Raw genomic sequence first — 13046 nt, forward strand, 5'->3', positions numbered from 1 at the left:
TGCCCGAGTACTGGAATAGTAGCCGGACTCACCGGAGCGTATACTATGTACTTGAAGGGAATTTCAAACCCGAACTCAAGTCGTTCCTTGTCGATCTTGACAGAGTGCAATCCCAACTCTATCACCTTCGTTCCGGAAAGGACAACATGATGTGATTCTGGAGGGAACATGTTGTTCACATTGCCAACCAATTTCGTTTCCCACCCTGTAGGACGAATGCAACAAGGCGCGTGTCTCTCATCAGCCAACCCTCCTTATCACCAGTAAGGTGTTGTACCGTCAAACGTACCTGGAACAGTGGCTGCTCTACATGAAGCCAGGGGCCAATACGCATACTCCTGTTCATTCACTGAAGCACCGTGCCCAGGTCAGTATAATCAGTTGATCACTTTGTTACCCTGTCTCTTTTCGAGACCTTGGACAGGTTTGATACCCGCCAGACCTGCGCCGAGTATGAGAAGGTTTTTGTAGTCAGTCATGACTGTAAGTTGTGATACTGTATCGATACGAAGCCAGACGCAATGAAAGTCGTTGCTAATCTGATTGGTCAACGACAATTTACAGTACGAGTATTCAAGTACACAGTTGCGTCCGCCATCCCCCCCGTGGTCCGGACACTGCGAAGCTGAAACAAGTGACTTGATCTACTTTTGGACCTGCAGCAAAACCCACAGCAGAGTCACTTGCCGTGTGGGCTGCCAGAGACAGATCTTCCTTCGAGGAGGATAGTCAGAGAGGTATCCTCATAACTTAGCACACCCAGCCGCTAGTCCGGATGTTGTCTCGCCGTGTTGGTGAAGAATATCCTACCCTGCCGGTCATATTAATACACCGACTGTAGAAATTGCGTATCTAATCAGGTTGCCAAACACTTCGCCATTCGAGAACAATGACATAAAAACAGGTATACATGTATGCTTGGTATGATCTAAAAATGACCTTCTCGCTCATCATCGTGTCCGACAAAGGGCAATTCAGAATCTCAAACCCATATGTCCCCACTTCTCCGCTATTTCCCCGACTTTCAATACCACACCCGCTGCGCCTGCTTTCACCCTGCCCTCCCTCTTCCCACCTTGTCCACCTGCGACTTCTCCTCCTACTTCTTCAAGTTTGAAGACTGTCGTTGCCCATTCTCCCACACCCATAAGCAAGGCAGGTTTATCCAAGGCCAACGTCCTTCCAGAATCCAGATCGAACGATCCGTCCAGAGCTACTAAGCACAATTCCAAAGCTGCGCCTACGACAGACGCCTCGGTGGTAGAACCTCCTTGTGAGGAGAGAGGATCGTCTTCCGTCCTTGATGGATGTCTTGCGCCGATGGTCACGGCCAACTCTAACGTTTCGGGACACAGGATCGCAAGGAACATGGGCGAATATCTTGCCGCATGTAATAACAACGACAACGTCATGAGGAATTTCTCTAATGCCATTGGGGAGAGAATCATACCCGTTCCTGCACCACGATATCTCGTTCCGCTTGTGATCGCACGAGATTCGCGTGTCGACGAATCTTGGAAATGTTGCCAGAATCGATTGATCAATGGCATCATAAAGTATTCCGCCGCGATATCTTTGAATGGAACCACCGGTCGATTGGCCGTAGAATTGGACAAGGACATCTGTTGAGCTGTCATAGAACCTACTTCTGCGACCATGGTCCGTCGTGTTGCCGAGACGCGAAGTCGTTTTTCCCTTGCAATTTCTGGCACGCTTTCTTCGCCTTTTCTCGCACCCTTACTGAGGAGGAGATTCCGGACACCATCTATCGCTTCGTCAAGCTGACCTCGTTCGGAACCTTCGATCAAGCCCTTGGGTAGATCAGCCGCGCTGATGTACTTCTGATGTAGACTTGGTGGGAGGGTTTTCGTCGGAAAATCGATACGACGATTCGTCGTCGGTGCTAGAGGTACAGACATTCCCGCTAATTCTCGAGCGCCCATCGCTAGCGCAGTGAGAATCACCGATTTTTGCTGGAGGGAGTATTGGGTGTTGAAATATTGCTCACACAGGAATCTGCAACGGAAGAGGTCAGTCTGACGGTCACTCTGCGCGATTTCACTCGACCAGCTCAACTTACGGCGCGACATCCTTCGGTGAACAGGCAACAAGCGCATTCATTAAACCTTGCCGCTTCTCCTCAAAGCCTTCAATGTTGAACGGATCGTTCAGTCCCAGAGCCATAAGGGTAACAGACACCGAGTTCTCCGCTACTCGCAAGTATCAGCTTGTACACTCAGGAACCAGATCGCCATGGGTCTCAGACTCACCCAGCTCCGTCCCAAACTCCCTCTTTGCACGCACCAGCCCCTCACCCCATTTCAATCCCATCTCAATGTATTCTGGCTTCTCCCTCCCCTTCAACAACGCAAACAGTTGCGGAACATACACAGGTCTCGACACCTTCTTCTTGTCCGCAGCATCAAGGGCAAGCGAAGGGTCTGCCGCTACTTCTTCGAGATACGATGGGGTGGGCGAAGGTGAGCGAGAAGAAGAAGGTGAGTCGGAGGCGTATCCTTCTAATGGGTCATCGAGTTGATCCGGATCCAGCATGACGATCTTAGGATTCACCTTGGGCTTCGATTCCTTCGCTGCCTTCTTTCTCGGCACAGACGTCCGACCACGCGATTGCGATTCTGTTGGTCTCGATGCAGGAGCAGGGATCTCCGTCGAAGGTGAAGGGGTTGTGGCATGTGTTTCGTGCCAACCGAGCAACCAGCCTTCCCACTCGTCATCAAGAACCGCACGACCATCTTGTGTCCCTACCACCCTTCGCAGCCATCTACATTCCTCTTTCCCTTCCCCGATTCCATCCCACAAGCCTCTAAACTTCAATCGTTTCACCTTGCTCGCTTTCCCCTGCTTCGGTACATCTTCCTCTCCATTTTCGTCGACTTCAAGCCCTTTCTTCAGCGCCTCGATTTCTTCTTGTGTTTGGGATCGGGGTGTTTCTTCTTCTGTCTCTTCGATCGTAAGTTCGCTCAAGACCTCGGCAACTAGCATGCCCAGTCTTCGTATAGATGGATCGGAATGAGACAGGTACGATTGGAAAGCGAGGATCAAGCGACTTCGATGCGACATAGCGACAAGCCATGGTGAAAATGGTTGGATGAGGGAAAGTGCAAGAAGTAGTGTATGTGTCAGATCTAAAAAAATACGATTGGATCAGATCAGCATAGAATCAGTAGGCAAAGGGGAACCAAAGGACATACTCAATTGTTGGGCATACAGGGTGAACTTGACATATTTGGGATCAGACCACGCTTCAATGATCGCTTCAATGAACGCCTTGGCAGCTGCATGCAACAGTGTCAGTGTTTCATCGCACATCTACAGCTTAAGGGAATCACTCACAGCTCTCCCCGCCTAGCGCCACCCAGCCAGCGATCAACCTATTTCTCGCTTCCTGTCTGTTATCGCTCAACCTCAGACTTTGCTTGTTCCCCAATACACTCCGCATCACCGCTGCCCATGCTTCACTGCCAACCTTTGGTGACCCAATCATCATTTCGAGCACTTGTACAGCTCGCTTGATTCGTTGATCCGGTAGATCTGGCTCGAGTAGCCCGTCGACAAGCTGCAAGGTGAGATGCTGGACAACGGAGTCCACGAAAGTCGCAAGTGTAGACGATGGGAGCGGTAGAAAGACAGACGGAAGGAAGGTAGCAGGATACGGCGGGATTGGAGAAGATGGACTGGGATGTAGGTGGGCGAGTAACGGAGGTAGAAGAGCAGGGAGTAGGGATGGGGTCGGAGATGGGTTGAGACTCGGTCGAGGTGTGAGAAGTCCGATTGCAGCCAATTTCTCGATGACCAGTTGTAAAGCGGACACGTCACCTGCAGGAAAATCAGCAATTTCTCCCGACCAGCCGTTGTTCGAAGTACCACATACCTGATTCTTGCGACAGCTCATACATGAGTCCTTCGAGTCGATTAGCTAGGCGATCGAAGTAAACCCTAACGCATCATGAGCACACTTCTCCACTACTGTTCGAGCATCTCGAAACTCACTTTGGTATCAATCCTTCCGGTAAATCATCGTTTGCACCGTCACTCTTCCATCTCCCTACCGCATTCGCTGCTTTCGCTGGTATGCCCACTACACTTCGGACCGAATCTTCCCACTGGAGAGTTTTCAACCCCTCTCCCTTCTCGTTGCTAGCCGTAAAAGTGGCATAGTAGAGATCATCGATACCATATTCTTTCGTCAAGCCTTCTAGTATTAACAGAAGAAACGATCTTGATGTAGTCGGTAGAGCTTGACCGTCGTTCGGCGAGGGGTTGTTGAGATATGTAGGTAGGTTGAGATATGAAGTGAGAGCTATTGCCCTTCTCACAGACAACGTATCGACAGATTTAGACGGGACAAACAGATTCCTTAGCGATGCTTCGGAACTTGAGTCAAGTGCTCCAAGGAAGGTAGGCACAATATCACTCAGTATCTGAGCTTGAATAGAAGGGAGATATCGTCCGATCGCTTGTATGTCGGACTGAGGGATATGTGTTGGCGGTATTGACGTTGGGTGTATGTACAGTGCAGAGGTCGTAGAGGAGAGATGGAAGGATAGGTCATCGAGTGATAGATTGGCAGTACGCAGTATCGCTCGAAGAGATTTGAGCGCTTCGGTGGGAGTGTGGTCTGTCATCTTGTCGGCTTCATCCCGGGCTCACTGAAGACAAGTCGCTTGCGTAAGTGAGGATGATTGGCGAGTCGCCGTTGTCAAAGAGGTCAGACAAAGGAGAAAGGAAGAAAGTGTTGTTGCAGGCAATTGTCAAAAGTGGAGGAGCATTACCTTCCACGTCACGATATATTTCCCTCGCCCTCGCTCGTACAGACTGACGCACCGAAGCATATTCGTTCTATCAACATAACAAAGTCCTACCTCTATCTCTCCAGTTGCGAGACTATCACACGTACACCGGCAGCAAGACTACGCTAAGCAGAGCAAGACAGAACAGATTCAATGTCATCATTACTCGAAGAATCTCACCCTGTAGAACCCCCTTCCATCTCATCCCTATCACTCGACACCCCACCTATCCCTTCGTTCCAACTCCGACAACCTATCTGTGGTATCGAGACGGAATTGTTAATACAGACCTTCGATGATCGGATATTAGTGATAGTGACTCAGAATGGGAAAGTTGGGTGTTTGGTGAGTCCCTCTTCAAGCTGAATGCCATTTGGCCATCGCTAGCACATCCTTGACTTTTGTTCATTCATCCGGTCCGGTCCAAGCTGATCGATTTCTTTCTCTCCCTGCAGACCCAAGCATCCCTCCCACCCCACACTCCACTCCCACCTCCACCTCGTCCAGCTACTTCCACCCCTAGCTCCACCGCAGACCCCTCATCAACCTACCAAATCCTCTCCATCCTTCCTTCCCCTCCACCTTCTCTCACTCTTACCCCCTTACTCGGCTCTCCACCTAACCAGACTCTGCACGAGCTGTACGTCAGTCAAATTGCTACCCTCATCTTCTGGGCTTTGGAAACTTCCGGATTATCAAGAAGAGGTGTCGTTGTAGGATTATCTCTGAGTAAGATAAAACGTGGTGAGGACGATGGAGATGCGTTGAGTGATGGTGAGAGGGAGAGATTTGCCGGTATTATGGAGATGGTCTCCCATTGGAGTGGTGCTGAGATATAGCCTACAACAAGGACAGACTTATGTTTGTATGTAAATTGTATATATAATCGCATGGAACTCCCTCGTCAGGACAATCCATTGTCATCCCATCTGATCGTCCTATCTACCTGCGAAGAGATTTGAACCGTCGACCACCCGTCTCGTCATATGCACATGGTCCATACATTCAACGTGTCCAATCCGTAAAATAACGTATAACGTGCCTACGTATCGTATATAATGTTCGTAACCCATCTCAATCACTCTGATTTACCCACCGGCCTACGTTGACTCGCCCTCTATAATCGTCCGTCTGAGTTTCAACACGTCCTCGTCTATCCCTTCCGGGGTCTTCCTGCCATCTCAACGTCATACACTCCTACTCTCGCGTCGCCAGAATTGGGGCCGAGACCTGGCTCGCCCTTCTTCTCTTGCGCGGCAGTGGCAGTGGCGGCTAAGAATGCGAAGGTTAGCATCGTGTATCGGCAAACAGGAAGGGAACGTGTTCGCAAAGACGATGAGAAGGGCAGAGGATCGAAGTAACTCACGATCTCCGATACCGGCACGCGTACCCCATCCAGTCTCATGCAGAGTGAACAGAGCGTAGAGCTTCATGATGGCACTGTGAAGCGATGTGATCAGCTCTGTGACTCTAAGGATGAGCTCCACCCAGCTCACAAGTAGTAACCGAAGAGGATCCACGCGGGAACGTAGATTATGTGCGACGGTCGATACCACAAATGCGGTAAGAGCTTGGCCGTTCTTGTGACCATGAGCCAGATACCGTACTACAGCAATATCCAACATCAGCTATAAATCTTGCCGAGAACGAAGGAGACAAAGCTGATCACTCACCGAGACAATGATATTCCACGCCGGCAAATGATAACCACCATCGTCCACCTCCTTCGTACTCTTCACAATCAGGTAGATGACCAACACCGGTCCCACGAGCAATGTCAAAGGGTTGATAAATTTGTCGATCATCGTATAGGCCACATAAGGATGTTTAGTCCAGACATATCTTTCTGTGAAGATGGACCTGAAATCTGATCTCCAGGTATTTCTCGTCCATCTCAAAACCTGTTTCAAGAATCGCCAATTCGGTTTCATTGTCGAGAGCAATTCCGCCTCCTTACAGACCTGAACGTAGGTATTCCATCCGTGGGAGACCATCCATCGCGTGAGGAATTTGTCGTCACCGGAATTGAGATGATATTTGCCCAACCATAAGTCGTTGGTGAAACCATGTAGAAAGTCTGGATCCTTCAAAATCATCGTTCGATACGCAGCCGTTCGACCTGACAAACAAGGGATACCACCGTCGATATGTGTAGAAGAGGCAATCTCGATATTTCGGATAGTCAATCGGAACGCAGCGAGAACTTCCCAGACAGTCATCCGGTCTCCACAAGGCTGAACTCTTTGACTCGTGCCGACTCCACCAACTTGTTGATCTTCGAAACATGCCAGAGTGTAAGGAAGAAGGGTAGGAGGCCAGATCGCATCGTCGTCGGCAAAGACAATGATATCGGTGGTGGTATTTCGGATACCGTGAGCCATTTGTAATCGTTTATTGGCGAAAGGAACCGTAAGAACTCGAATACGACTGGGATCAACCGAGTCGGCGAGCTCTTGTAAAGGACCTCTCATCCTCTCTTCCGTCACGATAATGATCTCCTTCGGTGACCCTTCGAGCCATGAAAACGCGGCCTCTGGTGGGTGCAAAGTATGTCAGTTAGGTTCTCAGCGTTGCACATAACACTAATCAAGCGGAAACTGAACCACACAACCAGCCATTTCTACAGCATAGTGTCGCCTGAGCGACAAGCAAACGCCTAGCTAGCCTGGCGCTGCACACAGCGACGGTTGCGTTCAACCAGCACTAGCCAGAATGCCTCCTCACTCCCACTCCTCGACACTAGACTTCGATGCTATCCGAAACACAAAGCCAATCACCGCGTCAGACTCACCTCTGAACTCCTCTCCTGCATCGATAGTCGGAACGATGATCGTCACGTCCTCATTGGCGACATATGTTGGGTTCTCAGGTAAAGGGATTGGTCGATAAGCCGCTCTCGCCAGTAATCGGATGATATACCATAGGTATCGGTAGAATCTGGGGTGGGGGTCAGCCCACTAGTTCATTATCCCATACGAGTCACGAGTAATGGTGGAAATCGGGAGGGTCTATAGGAGGTCGAGCGACATAGCGATGGTCATGCAGGATGATATACAGGAGAGGATCAAGGGACTCACCCAATGACACCGAAAGGAACAACTATAATGAATTAACATACCCACGCGATCAGCACCTCATCCCCTTCAGGCTGCGTAACGATGTCAGACCATGGTGAAGCACACTTACAGACTGGGAACTTGTCTGCTGTCAGATACAACATCTTGCCTCTTGTTGTCTACTATCCTTCAACTCCGCGATGCGATGCGATCAAAGCGCGACGCGCTCGCTCAGACCGATCGGGTCAGGTCGACCAGACTCTTTTCTAATGTGGAAGCGGGAAGAGAAGAGAGGGTAGCGGGATGATGACGAAGGAGTGGATATGTTTGACTATACTACACTGATATGTATGGTATACAAGAATGTTATGATTTAGTTGGATACAAAAGAATGAAGTGAAGGATGAGTTGAAGGATGAGGGTGAAAAGGTGAATTTGAGTTTTCTTTTCGGTGACGAAACGCGCGACGCACAGCAAAGCAAGCCCCGTTTTCCTCATTAATTGGCTTTTCACCCTTCTCCACTTGCAGAACCGCGCTGGTCAAATGTGTGATTGCGTTGTTCCTCTCGTCCTGCAGAGGTGACCAGCTAGTTGGATTGCTATGCTCGGTGTGGTGTTGAGCGGGATGATTCGAAGTTTGCTCCTGCAGCGTTGTTGTACTCTGTGTCAATCGAAAAGTTGAGGCAAACCGAGGCACACATCTCCGCAGCACAGCCTTAGGCCAGGCCGATCCTTACCCCCTTAGATGATGCACCAAAACAATCAACCACCCGTCATCATGATGTTGACATTATGGCTATTTGTCTTGGAAGCACGACTAACCCTCAAGTAATATTAGATCATGCATGTACCAAGAAAGACTTGGCTCATTGCGAGAAGCGAGAATAGACAACATGGGATTCGCCAAGCATGGACCTCGTACTCCTTTGCAAGAGAAGACAGGAGAAGATAACATCTATTTATTGCGCAGTCTACCCAAAACAAAAACAACTACGGACTTCGCTATACACGCATTCGAAAGATACCTGCTCCAAATCCTCTAAATAGGGACAGTTTCGCTGCTTGTAGCTCAATGCTTTACTCTTACTTCCTGGTCACAGTCGCTGTGATGAGACCACTGGGATCGGCTGTAGGGTGGAACACCTCGGCTCCGCCTTCGTATGTCGATCCATTATCGAGGCCGAAAGGCTTGAGGTTGATTGCACTGCAGGTGGAGACTCATCAGTATTCGTTGTAGGCTTATGTTCTCTTCTTGCATGTTGTATGCGTGCTGGCGCAGACCTCACTCACATATAATGCTTGTTGGGCAATGCCATCGACGCATCCTTGATCGCAGGACATGACTTTAGGATGTTCTGCAGAGTCAAATACAGCGTTGCTTGCACACTTGCGCTCTCATCCGTTGCGAATGTGTCCAGCACATCTTTTCGGATCAGACTTGTCATAGTGGGGAAATCGAGCTCCTTAGCGATGGAGGTGAGGTTATCAATGGTAAGAGGGGTGTTGGGAGGAAGAGTGACGGTGGCAGTCAGGGCGACAGAGGTGGAGAAGAGTCGGTCGGCGACCTCTGTAAAACGGGCAATGCAACTGATATCAGTCTTGACCTCTACGTAGCTTGACGAAAGCCGTATAACATACCAGGAAGAGTGGTGAACTCGTCCCGGTGGAACTTTTCAAATGAGGATCCACCAGTCTTGAGCACTAAATCACCAATTCGCGATTAGCTGCAGGCCGCACGGTGGACATGCTAGCTGCTCACCAAGCAGATCCTTCAATCCGACTTTAAGGTCAGCGGTAACTGCGTCAACACCCTTGGTCGCATCCACGGCCAACTCCACAAGACCTTTCTCGTCCCCATCTCGCACGAAAGACCACTTGTGCGGTTGTCCGTCGACCTGCACGAATTAACTCATCAACACAAAACAAACAAACGTCACGACTCATCAATCGAAAGATGAGGTACATCAACCCACGCTAATTCGACTCCATTTCAGTGAGATGATATCGATAAAGGACTTCTTGATGTGGTCGTACTTGTTGACAAAGTGAAGACCGAGATGAAGCGCGAACATAGGTGGATCAAGGACATGTGGAGAGGTCTTGGCGAACACTGCAAGCATGTACCGATAAGCTATCGTCCCGGCACCGCTGAGCGAGAGGAATAGGAGAGAGATAGGTTTCGTGAAAGGGCGAGGTGTGAAGACAGTAACGATAAGAAATCAATTGAACATACCATGACATGTGTTCTTCACTATGACACCGACAGCGGGTTAGCATTGAGACCTTACTTTGGAAGGAAATAGCTTCCTCACTCACTCGTGTCAGTAGCGACCACGACGCTGTTGTCAGCCTCCGTGTACGAAGTTTCGATCTCTCCTTCGAGGAGGACTATGGCAGTGCAAATATCAGCTTGAGCTCTTTTCGTCAGACCTAACGGTGTGATGGACAGCAGATAGAAAGCGCCAATGCCAGAGTCCAAATCAAACTCATATTGGATGGATTGTAGAGACGCGGAATGAAAGAAGTAACAATGAGACTCACCTCGGATCACATACTCGACGACATGGTGTTGTGTCCCGTCTCGGACTACTCGACAGACCTTGACGAGATCTTTGCCTGTGACAGAGTAGTAATATCAGCATAAGATACCGGACAATCTACGTCCATGCAGCGTTATCATCTTGCTTTAGAATAGCTGTGATCTCCGAATATAGCTGGGGCGGTTCGATTGTAGATAAGGCCATGATGGGGAGAGATGACTGACCATATCGCGCTGCGGAGAGATAACCAGGTTCAGACATTGTGACAGAAGGCTTTTCAGTATCTTTGAGGAGTAGGAAACGGTGGGATGATCGAGAATGGATGCGAAGCAAGTCTGGAGTCTTTGATGATCAAGAAGGTGCATCCATGTTGTCTATTCAACCTATATATCTGTTTATCTCAGCGTCCCATCTCTCTCTCACTCACTTTGCTCTCCCGACGATATCGGCACCTGTTGTTCCAGATATGCCGGTAGAATCGGGATACCGTAGATAGCAACCACGTGGGACCACTTTCGCACGGTGCAGCTATCTCTGATACTCTCACTTTCCCACGGTGAAGTGTATGAAGTTGAACCGGAACTTTGTATAAGCGGGAATCTGATTCACGTAAGTAAACCTCGTATTGCTTTCTTTCTCGTCTGGTCAGTAGACTCTCTCTCCCTCTACTCTCATACTCACTCCTGCTACCTTCAATACAATACAATTAGTCTACGATCATGCTCTTATCCACTCTCTCAAGAGCTCGAGCAATTGCCATGTCTTCAAAGTCCAACGTCAACATCGTCGCAGCGAACCGTATCACGAATGTCCAACGACATTTATCGACGAGCGTGCCGACGAAGAAGGTGCAGAAAGTGACGGTGTTCGGAGCAGGATTGATGGGTGCTGGTATTGCTCAAGTAGGGGCACAGAATGGTCTAAAGGTGTGTCTTCTCATCACGTATGGGTCATATCTCGCTAGTCCTTGACTCCTGCTTTCAAGGGAGGTTGATATAGCGAGAGACTTACACTGGATCTGATCTCCGTTGCAGGTCGTGCTCAGCGACGTGACAGACAAAGCCTTGGAGTGAGTTCAGTTGTATCTTTGCAGACGCTACCGCGTCATTAGAGGCTCAAAATGAACTGACCATGGATCATGCTGACTCGCGCTGCGTAGGAACGGCCTCAAGATCATCTCCAAATCCCTCTCGCGCATAGCCAAAAAGTCCTCACCGGACGATATCGAGGGATTCACCGCAAACGTGATGAAGAACATCGAGACTACTACCGATGCGTGAGTCAGCTTTCGTGAGCGTCCCAATGCTGAAGAAGACTATAAGCTGACACAGGTGATAGGTCGAAAGCCGTCGAAGATTCCGATCTGGTTGTCGAGGCTATTATCGAGAGTTTGAAAGTCAAACGCGATTTGTTCAAGTTCCTTGACACAAAGGCGAAGTGAGAGACTTTCAATTTCCGTTGGACTTTGAACGATACTCTGAGAGCGACGTCAAACTAATCATACGTGTGACAACTCAGGGCCGAATGTATCTTCGCTACCAACACTTCGTCGTTATCCGTCACGGAGATCGCAGAATCGTGCGGAGCCGAGAGACAAGAGAAGTGAGTGCGCATATTAGCTGGCCAGTGCTTGTTATAGGGCAACGACACTGGCTATCTGTGACGATCACTATACACCTGCTGATGTGCTTGACATTGTCAGGTTTGCAGGACTTCACTTCTTTAATCCTGTTCCAGGTGCGTCGTACCGCATCATCCCGGCTGGCCGGAGACAGCGAGTCGCCACAAGCTGACTCAAAACAATAGCGATGAAGCTCGTTGAGATCATCAAAACTTCCAAGACATCTCAAGAAACGTATGAGGCGCTACGTGAAGTGACTGTGCAGATGAGGAAAGCCCCCGTAACGTGTAACGATACGCCGGGATTTATCGTCAACAGGCTGCTGGTGCCCTACTTGTGTAAGCTTTGCGCAAAAAGCCTCAATTACACATACCTGAGGAGTGAGAACTGGTACTGACCTACACGCGTACTTAGTGGAGGCGATTAGAATGGTGGAAAGAGGCGATGCGACTCCGGGAGATGTGGATACGGCAATGGAGCTAGGGGCGGGCTATCGTGAGTGTAGCTGCACGGATCGAACGTTCGTGACCGATAGCTGACCTTGCTCGATATGAATAGCCATGGGTGTAAGTTTCTTGCATTGAAGATAATCATTGAGTAACAATTGACGCATCTCTGAATATACTAGCCATTCAAGCTTCTTGACTTCGTCGGTTTAGGTGAGTTGGAAGCCTGTATCCACTCGTACAACTCTGCTTGTCGTGACTTCTGGTATTTGCACTAACGACTGTTCTTATTACCGCAGACACCACATCGTACATCTCCCAGGGATGGCGAGACAAAGCAGCCTCTGGTCAGATCTCCAAAGAGCTTGTCGAGCCTATACCTATGTTGGAGAAGCTGGTGAAGGAGGGTAAGCTGGGCAGGAAGAGTGGACAGGGATTTTACGAGGTGAGCCAGTCGATTTCGACGTGGAGCCGCACAGTGTAGGAGGATTGTCGCTGACGATATTTATGTGCTGGTGTACAGTACGAGAAGAAGTAAAGTGCTGTTGGGCATAGAGTGAATGTTACATATA

The 13046-nt window shown here is 49.4% G+C and overlaps 5 protein-coding genes across 5 annotated transcripts; 2 read left to right on the forward strand and 3 right to left on the reverse strand.

Annotated features, from left to right (window-relative positions):
- Positions 1-974: 974 nt before the first annotated feature.
- CI109_104128 (uncharacterized protein) lies at positions 975-4646 on the reverse strand (the record flags this gene model as incomplete). The annotated part of the gene is made up of 7 exons (XM_032004125.1): positions 975-2016; positions 2081-2210; positions 2271-3146; positions 3213-3296; positions 3355-3837; positions 3893-3957; positions 4012-4646. 7 exons carry the CDS (start codon positions 4644-4646, stop codon positions 975-977), a joined length of 3315 nt encoding a protein of 1104 aa, XP_031861727.1.
- A 318-nt stretch (positions 4647-4964) lies between these two features.
- On the forward strand, positions 4965-5650 carry CI109_104129 (uncharacterized protein; the record flags this gene model as incomplete). Its single annotated transcript, XM_032004124.1, has 2 exons — positions 4965-5156; positions 5267-5650. 2 exons carry the CDS (start codon positions 4965-4967, stop codon positions 5648-5650), a joined length of 576 nt encoding a protein of 191 aa, XP_031861726.1.
- Positions 5651-5964: 314 nt separating this feature from the next.
- Positions 5965-8031, reverse strand: CI109_104130 (uncharacterized protein; the record flags this gene model as incomplete). The annotated part of the gene is made up of 7 exons (XM_032004123.1): positions 5965-6083; positions 6178-6251; positions 6308-6417; positions 6485-7344; positions 7603-7748; positions 7889-7910; positions 7998-8031. The coding sequence occupies 7 exons, from the start codon at positions 8029-8031 to the stop codon at positions 5965-5967; spliced, it is 1365 nt and encodes a 454-aa protein (XP_031861725.1).
- Positions 8032-8950: 919 nt separating this feature from the next.
- Positions 8951-10668, reverse strand: CI109_104131 (urate oxidase; the record flags this gene model as incomplete). Its single annotated transcript, XM_032004122.1, has 9 exons — positions 8951-9071; positions 9158-9434; positions 9506-9568; positions 9627-9762; positions 9841-9977; positions 10101-10118; positions 10184-10255; positions 10409-10483; positions 10632-10668. The coding sequence occupies 9 exons, from the start codon at positions 10666-10668 to the stop codon at positions 8951-8953; spliced, it is 936 nt and encodes a 311-aa protein (XP_031861724.1).
- Positions 10669-11126: 458 nt separating this feature from the next.
- CI109_104132 (uncharacterized protein) lies at positions 11127-13012 on the forward strand (the record flags this gene model as incomplete). Its single annotated transcript, XM_032004121.1, has 12 exons — positions 11127-11333; positions 11442-11476; positions 11567-11683; positions 11746-11844; positions 11926-12009; positions 12110-12144; positions 12214-12366; positions 12443-12523; positions 12587-12594; positions 12657-12687; positions 12774-12919; positions 12998-13012. The coding sequence occupies 12 exons, from the start codon at positions 11127-11129 to the stop codon at positions 13010-13012; spliced, it is 1011 nt and encodes a 336-aa protein (XP_031861723.1).
- Between the last annotated feature and the right edge of the window lie 34 nt (positions 13013-13046).

The sequence above is a fragment of the Kwoniella shandongensis genome, chromosome 7 (assembly GCF_008629635.2).
Source record: "Kwoniella shandongensis chromosome 7, complete sequence".
Classification (NCBI taxonomy): domain Eukaryota; kingdom Fungi; phylum Basidiomycota; class Tremellomycetes; order Tremellales; family Cryptococcaceae; genus Kwoniella; species Kwoniella shandongensis.